We start from the raw sequence: 13,442 nt of genomic DNA, 5'->3' as shown, positions 1-13,442 counted from the left end.
TGTAACTGCCAGATCCGACATGGTCCAGCCATCCTTCAAGCCAGTGCAGTGCCAACAATCGTTATCTGATGGCTTACCCTTCATCAACACTTTCACCAAGTAAGAAGACAGAGATAATCCCACAGATAGTTACATGCCTTTTAATCTAGTTACATATGCTATTGAATTTAATCAACAACAGTGGAATTATTTTTTTAAGAATTTTAATCTCTTCCACAAGATAGTTATTTTCATCTTTGTTTTTTCTTTATGGGAACTTGATAAACTAAGATTTCCACTTGACATTGATAAACAGTAACTAATATAGTAAAATAGCCCAATGTATCAGAAAAGCAAATTTCAAATCACATATATGTTGAAGCACTTGAATATTTCAATAATTGCCTATGTCATTATCTCTAGATATTTGCCAGATTCTCAGTTAAAGGTAAATCAGGAGAGGTCACAACAGGATTAACAGTGTTCTCCTTCTAATATTACTTTCTTTAGTTTACAGCATAACCCAGGCAAGAACATTATTAAAGGAAATAAATTCTATTAGCTCACTAAATGGACTACATCTTTTTCTTTCAGTAAATATTCTTAAAACAGGCACCTGGTCTGAACTACTTATATGAAGTCAGAGAAGTATCAGAGGCCAGATCATGGGAAACTTTACTTCTTGGGTCAAGAATTTCAGATTGTATTCGATAGAACACAGAGAACCATCGAAGAACATCAGATACAGGAACACCCCAGCCTCAGTTTGGTGTATCTTAAATGGACCATTCTAGGGGTATGTGGAAAGGAATGATTTCAGGTGGACAAGACTGGAGACAGTTATAGTATTTTGGGCCCAAGAAACAAGAGAGGCCAAATTTAGGAACTAGGAATAGACAGAAGGGGGCGGATCAGAGACAAGAGAAAATCTGGCAGGACTAATGGTCAGATTATGTAAGGATAAAACAAAGTAAGGCAAAAAGGCAACAACTTAGGTTTTCTAGTTGGATGATCTGATGAGTAAGTGACTCTTACAAACAGAAAGAACCCAAGGAATAGAAGACTTGGGAAGAGTTTATCAGCAAGGGACACAGGGACAGGCAGAGAGTCAGATTAGGGTTCTTTCTTTAAGATGTCTCTGTCATGCCCCATGAAAGTGCATAGTATCTTAAGTAAAAAAGAATGCTATACTGTCATTTCATCTTACCCAGGATGCTACTAGTGGCTTATACCTCTCTAGAACGTAAATAAGTTTCCTGCATGACCCCATAAGAAACAAGTATAATAGTCCTTGGTACTCTGTGAATACAAGAAATTATAAGGTGTGGATGTAAGATAATGTGGAAGTATAGATGTAGAAGTATAATGTAGAAGTATAGAAAGACAGTACATGCTCAGGTTTTAATGGTAAAATCAGATACTGAGATGAGGCACTTCTGCCAGAGATGTAATTTAACGAGCCAATGTCTCTTCATTGACGTGCCACACTTTAAATGGGGAGAGTTTCTAACTTTATTATGCATAAAATCACAGGTGAAATACAGATTCTCAATGTCTTTCCGGTATTGTATCTTGGGTAGAATATTCAGAACTGAGTCTATGACAGACAGTCTTGGACTTCATTGAGAAATACACCTTAAAGAGCTCATTGTATGAATAGCCGCCTTCTCACTCTTTCCCTCTCTCCTTCCCATTCTCCTCCACCTTCCTTGCTTTCTCTTGTCTGACCAGACTTTACCCCTTTCCCTTTATGTCCTTTCTAACTGCCTTAACCCATCTAGAATCTATTGATCTATAATATGTCTACATTTATACATTCACAGTAACTCTTGAAAAAATATTTATAGGTAAAGAAATACAATAGATCAATATAGTTCCCAAACTACAATTCCTAGGTATATATGTCTGAAAAATGAAGCAGAGCAGAGCCAATGGGTAGAACAGAATTCCCAAATTCTCCTAATTACAAACTTTCTGTGTTATAAAACATAAAGATCCCATTCAAAATGACCAAAGTCCAATCATGTGCTCAGTAAAATGATATACAGTTTTGCTTAGCTCTACTCTCCCATATCACATGTATGGATTTAATTTTAAATCTAAATTTTTCTTCAAACAGAAGCATTATTATCTTCTTCCCCATGCCAGTCTAGAGTCACTAGATGCTTTGGTGATTATGGTGTGGATCTGGTAGGATGCTGGTGCCTTTTGCACTGTGGTATCAGTTATGTTGCCCTTTGTGGGTGTTACACAATACCATTTAAATCTAAAGCTCATGCAGAATGTTTGTTGCAATTCTCAAATCGTATGGGGATCCTGACTATCTTAATTATGAAGACTGTTTTTGGAGGCTCTGCTCATAACTGTATCTCAAATAAATTCAAGAAGACAAAAAATGTGAATTTTTATCACATGACCTAGCAATACAAAAGAGAAACTGAGAAATGATCATATAAATAAGAAGAAAATTAAAGAAATGAGGACAAACATCTCTTCAGATTACAATGCTATATTATCTACAACCCAAAGCAGGGCAGCTGAACTCAATTTATTTCTCTCTGTACATGATCTTTTGTGATTACATTTTGAAAACCCATGAACTGTTTACTTCAAACCCTTTGCTTCCACTGTTGACTAACACAAAATCTGCTCAGCCCAGATGCCAGCCAAAGCTAGGCCACTGAATTAAGCTCCCCTCCAGCTCTGCTTCCCTCAACGTGGGGTCCATTCTTATAAGAGCTGTGGGCCATGGGCTCACTGTGAGAGCTGGATAAAATGCAGATTACTGGGCCCAGAGCTCAGTAAACTGTAAGTCCTGGAACTTTTCCTACTTACTGAATCAATTACCTTGAGACTAGAAAACCTGTTCTCTTCGGAGGCTCTCCAGATTATGGCTAGTCTTAAGATTTCATGTATCTTTTATCATTGATTCATTTTTTTCTGATTATTCAATACACACGTATTGAATACTTTGGATTAATAGACTTATTTGTGTCAGATAGTGGAAAGGAAATATGTAATCTAACTCTCTAGAATTCTGGGGCCAGCTGAGGTTATACCAGTAGCCAGGAGAGGGTAGGCCTGGAAGCCACACTGCAAGAAGTCACCACAAAAGGCAGAGACAGAGCTTGGCAGGAGTACTGCTATGACCCCACGCTTCCCTGAGTGAGGTGGCCCTGGACATCTCAACCATTTCCTTCTTCATCCCCACTACCACACAGTTTCATTCTTCTGTCCACAATAGAGGAGAAAGCACTTTTCAGAGCAACAAGAACATTTCCTCTGGCTGCAGAAATTCCCCTCAGGCTGTCTGGGAACAGTTCACAAAAAGCCAAGTCACATAGTATAGAGTGCACCATGAGTGGAAGCCACCATCTGAGGTACATCCAACAGTCCTTGGAGATTTCAGCATGGCCACATTCTCCCACTTTTATCATTTCTTTCTCACTTTTTCTTAAGGGATTTGGGGGCTGATAGTCCATGATATGGAAAGACGAGCTCTCCTTATGTGCAGCATTAAAATTCTATTTAACAATGTATCTTATTTTCCGAAAAATCAATTATTCTTTATCCACAGCAAACTCCCTGAGCCCACATCATCATAATCTCATCATGAATGCAATAGAATGGAGAGGGAAGGGGATGCTTAATTGATGGCTTGAAGTTAACTGTTGCTCACTACTAAGGTTCATTTGTGGCCTTGTCCTCATTAATGAAAAATCTGCAGTTTGCTCTTTTTCTGCCTCTCAGAGAAAAATCCTGAATCTTATATGGGATTGGAAGACCTTTGGAGGTCAGCCACTTATAATACAAATTAAAAGGTGGGTGTGGTGGCTCATGGCTATAATCTTTGCATGAGAGTGTGAGACTTCTTAAAAACCAAACAAATAAAAATAAAGGTTGAAATGAGTCCCCATGGAATTGGTTGTTGAGAACTTGAAAGCACTAAGGAGTAGTGATTTTCTGGAGGGACCACCATTAACAACGATGGACTACAAATCTCTCTCTGTTCGGTAGGATCTTGCTTTGCTTTGGGGACAGACCGATGAGCATGGCACAACTTTATACGGAAGCACAGGGCATAAAGCATTAGTCCTGATATCATAGCCAGACACTGCTCCACCAAGTAATACTCTTTAGCTACCCAGGAAACATTCATTAGTTCCACTACATAAAAAAAGTCAGAAAGGAAAGAAAAATAAAACAAGTATTAGCTCGAGTCCAAAAGACTGTACTGCAAGGAGGGACATTAATTGCTGAAATGATGCATAGTTTAACATGATTGATTAACATCATATTTCAGTCTAGTAACATAGACATGACACTATGAGAGGTGTGTGTCATTTACTTCAAAGTTCTGCTACCATGACTTCAATCGGACCTGTACTCAATGAAGTGAGACCAAGAAGTACATTGCTGACTTCCATCTCTGACTAACTAGCGTCAGCAGGTGACATCTTTCCAGCTCACCAAGAGAACCACAAAGTAGCCCTGTCCTTTCTCAGGACCTTTGTTCTTAGGTTCTGGGACTTCTAATCAATCAGACTCTAAAGATGGAAACTCAAAGATTATTCAGGGTTCTTCCTTCACACACCAACAATCAACACAATAAGGCCCTATTTAACTTACTTTCGTTACTTTGGTCTTATTCCAGGTTCTTAGAGGTTCTCCAGGCCTCTAATCCCACAATTCATCTTCCACTTAACCGTGTCTCACCAGGTCTAGATCCTACAGCCAAAGCACAATAGTTTATCTGGCAGTCATTTCGCTGCAAACATTAACTCATCTGTTTTGTGATAATGGATAATGGTCAAATGCAGTTTTTTTAGTAGACAAGAGACTATGTGCTTTGAACTTCACTATTTATTATTTAATTTCTTTTCTTTTCCACTAGAATATCCAATCCTTTCAGCCCAGATATAGTGTGTTCTTCCATTCCCAGGGAGCATGCTGGCCTCACTATAGGGAGTCACCATGGGAACTATTCAAGACTGAAGCCCTTCATTTTTAAAAGGAACTCCATGTTACAGAGAGACTATGTAGCCTCGAGGTCATAGAGCTGGCTAGAAAGACAATGGAAATTAAACACAGTGAAACCTATCTTTCCCAAATATAATTTATTATATATGTTTAAAAGATTAAAGATATTATGTTTTAAAGATTAAAAGGTGTGATGGTGCACGTCTTTTATCCTAGCACTTGGGAGGGAGTCTTAGGGTAGGTGGATCTCTGTGAATTTAAGGTCAGCCTGGTTGACATAGTGAGTTCTAGGACAGATAGTAATACATAGAGAGACCCTGTTTCAAAAGCCAAATATATACTACCCACCCCGACACATTTTTCTCCTCTCATCTCTTTGTGTGTATGTGTGTGTGTGTGTGTGTGTGTGTAAGAGAGAGAGAGAGAGAGAAAGAGGGAGAGAGAGAGAGAGAGAGAGAGAGAGAGAGAGAGAGAGAGAGAGAGAGAGAGAGAGAGAGAGAGAGACTCATAGAAGCCAAAAGAAGGCATTAGATTCCCTGGGTCTGGAGTTAGAGGCAGTTATACACCTCTGAACAAGAGTGTTAGGAACCAAACCCTGGTCCTCTGAAACAGCAGCACCTGCTCTTGATCACTGACCCCTTCTTTTATTCTGTTTTTGACACTGCTCACTCAAATCACACCCTTGCTCAATATAAAGTGTCCAAAGTCTTTAGAGTTATACTCATCATATGTTCTTCATTAATGAATTGACATAAATGTTTTTTATTCAAAGAGTGCTGCATTGCTCTTCCTTTTGCTCCAGTGCAACCCATTTTTCAGAAGCCTTCCCTTCAAAAAGCTTGCCAAGGCTTCACTTCTAAGAAAACCCTTTGCTCTAAAAATAATCTTTAAACTCAACACAAGTTACCAAAATAAAATCTCCTAAATAAAACAATGGCAGAGACAGACCTGATAATGAATATGAAATATGCTAAGAACATTCTGTCACTGGAACTAAATTCACTTGTGTGTGTGTTTATGATTAATGTTACGATGAAGTCTTGAACTACATTAAGAAGGAAGCAAGCTCCGGCAAGCAGAAGTCGCCTGGAAAGGGTCCCATCTGCAAGGAGTCCATTTCAAAGCAGGCTCTGGCTTTTGGCTGTCCTTACTCTGTGCCAGTCCAGACATTCATTTCCAAGTGTTATTTCTAAATGAAGCTCCAAATTCAGAGTGAGAGTCAGTGGGCATGTTCAAAATTTGTTTTGGGGTGGACAAAACAACACAATGATATGTTTTCAGAAGGAATAATAAGCCCTTTCCAACACTTGCTGGGTTTAATTCATGTGTTAGGGCTGCTGTCTCTCTCTTATTCATTAGAAACCCATTTTCTCTCAGGACAAGGGAAATTAGTGTGTGTGTGTATGTGTGTGTGTCTGTGTGAAGCCATTTCTGACTATCCATACAGTACCAAAGTAAGTTAGAAAAAAATAAAAAAATAAAATTACCCAATACATTTTCAAGAAAAAGAATAAGGAGGAAATTCAGCTTGAACCTAGACTGTTGGAACTGGCAAGGGATCTGCATTCAGCTAAATCTAATCAGGCCATTGTGCTCTACACTGCATTTCCTGATATTCCCAGGGCATCAGAGAGGGCAAAGAACATCAAGACAGTTGGAAGAAGAACAAAATTTACCTGTTGAATGGGAGAGTTGGCTTTGTTAGTTAATGGTTTCATTAAATCTGGATATTCAGATAAGCCATACATCAAATTAACATGGAGGTGATAGTGTGGGGGAGGGGGAATGGAGTCTAAGACGAAAGGATGACAAAGTAGAAAGTAAGCAGGGAACTGCAAGGAAAAACATTATTAAATATTTAATGTTTAGTCTGAGACAAGAAGAACATTTACCAAAGATGCAAATTATTACTCATGAGCTTCCAGTTTTTATTTGGAAGAGAAAAGCAGCAGGAGAATGCATAGGTACTAAACAGAGCAAAAATGGGGCAACAATAACCCAGAGGGGAAATACACACCATTGTGTTCATGTGGATGATATGTTTGCTCATATTCAAAAGCAGCTGGATGGTTTAGTGGTGAGCATAGCTACCTTCCAAAAGAAGTTGGTACTTCTGCCTAAATAGTACTGAAAGGATGTGGCATCCGTTTATTTTCCTTGTAAGATTTTGAAATGTGCTTACTATCTAAAGTCTCACGGGGTAGCTACATTCTCAAACGCACAGATGTCATTTAGAGAGAAAGTTTTCTAATAAAATGCATCCCCTCTTTCAGATACTGCAATCAGCAAAAGGAGGCTTGCTAATGTCCTTTATTAGATGGAGTGTTATCAAGCACCACATTAGTAAATGGAATAATGGAAGGGTACAGATAGATGAAAATGCAAACTCTGGTCTTCTGGCCATATTATGGTGTACATCTCTCTCTCTCTCTCTCTCTCTCTCTGTGTGTGTGTGTGTGTTTGGGTGTTCAATTTTAAAGGATGACAGAGTTCTTCTAAAAATAAGTGATCTATCTCAAATATAAACTTCTTTCTTGGCTTTGTGAAGAGTATATTAATAACAGTTTCTATTTAAAAATGAGCACTAATTAATAATACATTGAGAATGCATTAATAATATATACATATAACTGTTAAGATGAGTTAAAAAGCATCACTTTGGGTTCAAGCCAGTGAACGGTATTAACTGAGAAGGTGGTTCTTATTACACATGGGCTCACAGTACTTCACTTTCTTAGCCATAGTGAACTTGCCAAACATTCTTTTCCCTAGTCTTGATTGACTACTAAATCTGGAGAGAAATTCACATTCACTTATTAATTCTCTGGCCTCATTCTTTTTCATGTTCAATTACACATGTTGCTCTAATACACTAAAAAACACACATAAGTGTATTAATTTCTACCACTCCCTGTGCCCTCAAATGTTCTCTTTCCCAAATATCCCTTAGGAAGCAAGTCATTGCTATGACAACCCTAAGATGAGGTTTGAAGGGCACTTGGGGGCACACTTTGTGAAAGTTAATACCAGTTTGTGTTTAACAGGGTCAGGGAAAGTCAAACAATGGGTCATATTTGGAAACAAGGCATCACTTAGCTATTTAGAATTATCTGTCCACATCAAACCTAATCAGAATATCACCTCAAAAAAAAAATCAGAGTGATTTATTCAGGGCTAATACATCATTCCTCTGTTTAAGCCAATTCCCTCTACGGTCACTAGTAATTAAATCAGAAGATCATATATAATAGGAAAAGAGGAAATAAAGGCTTGCCGTGCCTGGCAAACTTTAACATGGAACATTCCGCTATGCACTCCCACCCCCACCCACAAGGGTTAGCATGTTTTCTTTTCTAAGCAATATTTCTCCTCCACACCTTCACACTTTGTGTCCTTCCCTGTCAGGCAGAGGATGAAGGTAGATTCCCAAGGAGTTGTGAGGACTTTTTCAGCATCTCTAATACATTTGCTTCCAGAAACAGGAGCACTGTGGACACAACTAGCAACTGCAGCTCAGGTGTAGTAGGAATCTTTTGTGTAACTCAGAGCTAGAGACGTCTTCCTTCAACGGATGGGAAACAATACTTTTTCATACTGACTCCAGTCCGGTGACCAAGAGATAGAAATGACCATGCCTTTAAAAAGTCACTATGGAATAACGTTCATTCTTCTTTTGTCTCTACCTGACTGACCACCTAGCTAGGGAGCTTTTAAAATAAGGAGGAGAATCCTTTGTTCTCTCAGGTTCCATTTAAGGGAAAGTGGGTCGAAGGGCTTCCCCAGGGAAAGAAAATGAGCTCTGGAGCCAAATGCAGGAGAGGAAGCGATTTCATGCCCACTATTATTCTCATCCCTCCCCTCCCAAATAACAGAATTCATTGTTTGGCGGGATAATGGTTAAGAAAGGTGGGGATGCGCACAGGTAGCCCCATCCCTGAGACCTTCTCTAATTCCCTAGTGTGGCTCAGGCCATCCTCTAAGCTGGGTGGGGGTGGGGTGGGGTAGGGGTGTTGGGAACTCTCTCTAGCCATGGGTAATACAGCCAGAACAGCATGCATTCTCACGCCCCAGAACTGGCGTCCCAGCCCAAGTGCGAAGTTGGGCGTTTCGACCTGAAAAGCAGAGTAAGAGCCATTCAAAGCAGCAAGTTACAGTACCTTGAGAAGTCTGACAGATGGGAGAAAGGCTGCGTGGCATAGCTTCCGGATGGTCCAATTTAGGGGTCGAGAAGCATCAGTCTGATTCATGACCCCTTCCAAATTCCACCGGGAAGACAAGAAACTGCAAATCTGGGCAGTGCCTAGAAAATAAACGGTCCCCCACGGCCCTGGCATCCCATGGTCATCTCCACACCTGCAAATTCCATTAGGGCAGAGGCTTCCTGGAACTTGGGAGTCTAGTCAAGTGGCGTTTCCTGAGCCCCTGAACCTTCTTAAGAAAGCCACCTCCCCTCTCCCTGCAGCCGTGCTCATGCATACCAAATGTGGCCGAATGGAGGCACGCTGCCTGCTGCTTCGGGGAGGGGATGCTTGATTTCGAAGGAGAGGGACAGCCTGCACAAAACAGCCTGTGGTCGGAGTCAGAGGAGCCTGCTCCAGAATGCGCGCTCCCTCTCCTGCTCTCCTCCTGCAAACACAGGTCAGGCGTTGGGGGGGAACCCGGGCCATTTGCTTTGCTTTCTTGTTTTGGGGGGGAGCCAGGAGGAGAGCAAAAAGGAACAAAAATGAACCCAGAAGGAGAACTTGTACTTTCTTGCACAAAGCATCTTTGAGGGGCTGGAAACTGGCGCAGGGGGAGGGGCTAGGACACAGGGAGGGAGAAGGGATGCCTCTGAATGATAAGATAAATGCTTCCTTTTTGATTTGTGTGACATAATAAATTGAGAGCTATCACAAAATGGATCTATAGTAAAAGAAGATCCCTGCTGTGTTCTGAAGTCTTTTATTAACTTGATTGACAGTCTTCACCCTGATACAAGCCCCGTGCAGATGATAGATGGTCAGAGGCTGAGTCAAACTCGCACATACACACAGGGAACAAGGAGTTATTCCTGTCATAGAAAGCTGTGCAAAAGAAGGCATTTGTGGCTTACCTTTTTAGCAGTAGTAGTTTCTACACTGGGGGATATCCCCACAAAATAGACCTTCTCTGCAACAAAGTTTAACCCTTAAAGTGCCCCTACAGGGTACTGTCCAAAAAAAAAAAAATGGTTTCCTTGAGTGTCTCTCTCTTCCCACTAATTTTTCAAAGGAGGCTCTACAAAAGTGTAGCTGCATTGGAGCATACAGTTTTTAAAGCTCTCATGATGAAAGGGAATAAAAGGTAACTTTTTCGTTTTAATGCAGAATTTGGCTAAGTTCACTTGAAGCGGGAAAGCTCAGGAGGGCTGGGTTGGGGCTGAGGGTGACCATGTCACACCCCTTACTTGGACTACCCACTCTCCCCAGACATTAAAGTTTAGTAGTATGACTGACAAATGACTCTGCCCAGGAGACTCCCCACACCCTCACCATTCAAGCGTTTCTAGGGTACCTGAAATTTCCACCTTATTTCCTTCCCAGTGACTGTAGAAATTTTTCATTTTTAATTAACCAGAAGAAATGGGTAACACCCCCTCCCCTTCCCACTCCTAAGAGTATGGTGTATTCTGGGATAAAATCCAGAGGGGTTAGAACAGATGTGATATAAGGCTGTGTTTTAGGATCAAGAACAAAGAATGTAACACTACCTGACACCTGCATCACTGCACCATTTCCTAAAGTGCTCCAGAGTCAGAGATGCTGAGTAGTGCAGAACCACTAACTTGAAGATAAAAAAAAAAAAATTCATGCATTGGATTAGCCTCTATTAAAGCAGTGTCAATGTAACAATCCACACATGGTTCCTTTTCTGTCACCATCCTATGACCACAATGGGGAGAAGGACATTTTGAAATGTTAACAACTGGGATGTCAGGCATGGTGTTGGGTACTTTTCATCATGTAAGTTCATACTAATGACAGCACTCCAAAACAGATGCTGCTATAATATTCCTATTTCACAGATTAAGCAAGTGAAGTCCAAAGAAATCGGTCGTGTATAGCACAGATAACAAAACTGGAGCCTGGATTAGAGTCATTTTACTGAGCTGTAAAGATGTACTTTCTGTTCTCTCTCTCTCTCTCTCTCTCTCTCTCTCTCCATATATATAAATATATATATACATATATATATATACATACACATGTGTATATGTGTATGTATATAATCTGAGGCAACAACAATTAAGCCTTGAACTCGGTTTTCTCCCGGTCCTTTAATCTGACATAAGAAATGCAACAGAAGATGGAATGAGTCATGTAGGTGTGGCATGTCACTGAGGTTGGCTTAACCTCAAAAATCCTAAAATCTGGTTTTAGAGTCCAAAACGAAATGCTGACCCTGGCCTTGGGCAATTTTCTCATCTCATCTGTGCTTTGGAGTCTTTTATCTCTGAAACAGAGACAATTACACAATTGCATATTCAGAGGTTTCATGAAGCCCAATGAGCTGGTGGCAGTGAGGCCCTGAATTCAGTGCTCGGCATAGCCCAAGCCTGCTATACCATGGTTCAGCTTCTAGGTATCATGTCCCTATTCCACACTGGCAACCTACCGACATTTCTCATTAAGGATACTTTGTGTGTATGTATGTAGTACCAGGTAATAAGATCAAACAATACAAATTAAACCCGGATGCTTTCTACAAGGTATGAAGTTTAATAAATGAAGTGAAAACAATGCTGCCACAACAGTGGGGCTTTCCTCTGGCTTTTCTTACAGAATGGTAGTCAGCAGACAGCAAAATATTTCCTTCAGTGAGCAGCCTACAAGAAGCCAACATTTCTTGGTTCTTACATTTGTGAGAAGTTAGCCTCTGGGAAAGGCAAGGACATTACAGTTGGCTACCCTTGCTCCTCACTGTTTCAAAGTGTTATGAACACTACAAATAAAATAAAATAAAATAAAATAAAATAAAATAAATGAATGAATGAAAACATCTTTCTGAAACCTCAGCCTTTGATCCTCTCAATTCCTTTAATATTTTAAGACTAACTTTGGTCAGAAAGATAGGGGTTGTGTGAAATGAGGAAGCATGAGGAAGGGGGAAGTGTCACATTCTCTCTAATGGTAGGTAATTAGAAGGACGGTTACCAAACCTTCAGGGAGTGGATTTAGAGGCTATGCAGCAGAGGTGAAGATCAGAGGATGAGTGGCGTACAGAGGCAGCCCCACATCATTGGAGCAATTTGTGCCAGGATTATTTGCTGTCAAATATCCAAAGAGAGGTCTCAGGACCCCCTTCTCATTTAGAAGAAATGCCCTCTCCCCAGATGAGTTCTCCTGTGCTGTAAGAGAGAACCATAGGAGGTAAAAGCAGAGAAGTAGCCTGGCCAAGGCAGATGGGGGGTCTCACACATCCAAAACACCTACTTTAAATGTTAAAGTATGAGTGTTTACAAATCTAAATGAGCAGGTTACATTTTGGTATTCCTAAAAGCAATTCAGTTGTGTTAATTTTTTGCTTTCTAAAGTGTGTCTTTCAACATATTTTCATTCTCTTTATACTGTGCAATCCCTCTTCCCATTGGTCGTTTTTCAGCTCAGACTCTGTGCAGCTACTAAGTCTATCTATAACTATAGATAGTCTATATTTTAACCCTCAAGATCATGTTCCCTCTTAAGGAAAGTCGTTTGATAGAACGCTAAATCATACTCAGTCTTCTTGATATCCCTCTAATAAAGAAGGGCTAATTAAAAAACTTGAGGAACAAGGAAATATGCACAAAGAACGGCAGATCAGAATGTTCAAAACCCTCCTTCTCAAGGGCTTTATACAAACCACCCTGTCCTAGTGTGTTCTCTATTACTGTGAAAAACTACATGACCAAAGGCAACTTAGGAAGGAAAGGGTTTATGTGGCTTATAGGTAATAGTTCTTCATTCAGGGAAATTAAGGCAGGAAGTCTTGATAATAACCTGGAGGCAGGATCGGAAGCAGAGACAACAGAGGAACTCCGATTATTGGCTTGCTCTCCATGGCGTGCTCAGCCTGATTTCTTATACAATTCAGAAGCATCTGTTAGTGGTAGTATCACATAGAGTGAGTTGGGGATCATTAATCAAGAAAATGCAGTACAGACATGCACACAGGCCAATGTAATGGACATAATTCCTCAATTGAAGTTCTCTCTTTCCAAGTACCCCAGGTGGTATTAAGGTGACAAAAACTAACCAGCACACACACACACACACACACACACACACACTGTGGTGATTTGAATAAGAATGAGCTCATAGGCTCATATATTTGAATATTGGCCTCCAAATGGTTGAACTGTTTGGGAACGATTAGGAGGTGTGTCCTTAATAAAAGAAGTATGTCACTGGGGATAGACTTTGAGATTTCAATGTCAATGCCATTCTTAGATCTCTCTCTCTCTCTCTCTCTTTCTCTCTCTCTCT

At 40.3% G+C, this 13,442-nt stretch overlaps 1 protein-coding gene across 19 annotated transcripts in view; it reads right to left on the bottom strand.

Moving 5' to 3' along the window:
* Window positions 1-13,442, bottom strand: part of Trpm3 (transient receptor potential cation channel subfamily M member 3) — a 934,047-nt gene that overhangs the window by 520,166 nt on the left and 400,439 nt on the right. For 5 of the 19 annotated variants that reach the window (XM_031389942.1, XM_031389933.1, XM_031389944.1 and 2 more), the window contains exon 1: window positions 9,117-9,560. The exons of 11 other annotated variants lie outside the window; for them this stretch is intronic. In XM_031389942.1, coding sequence (XP_031245802.1) covers window positions 9,117-9,293 — 177 coding nt within the window. In that variant the 5' untranslated portion in view covers window positions 9,294-9,560. Of the gene's footprint in view, window positions 1-9,116; window positions 9,809-13,442 lie in introns of those variants that run through there. 3 more of the 19 variants (XM_031389928.1, XM_031389950.1, XM_031389930.1) reach the window with 2 other exon arrangements.

Source organism: Mastomys coucha, unplaced genomic scaffold (genome assembly GCF_008632895.1).
Source record: "Mastomys coucha isolate ucsf_1 unplaced genomic scaffold, UCSF_Mcou_1 pScaffold21, whole genome shotgun sequence".
NCBI classification, from domain to species: Eukaryota; Metazoa; Chordata; class Mammalia; order Rodentia; family Muridae; genus Mastomys; species Mastomys coucha.
This window is presented reverse-complemented; position numbering and strand designations above follow the sequence as displayed.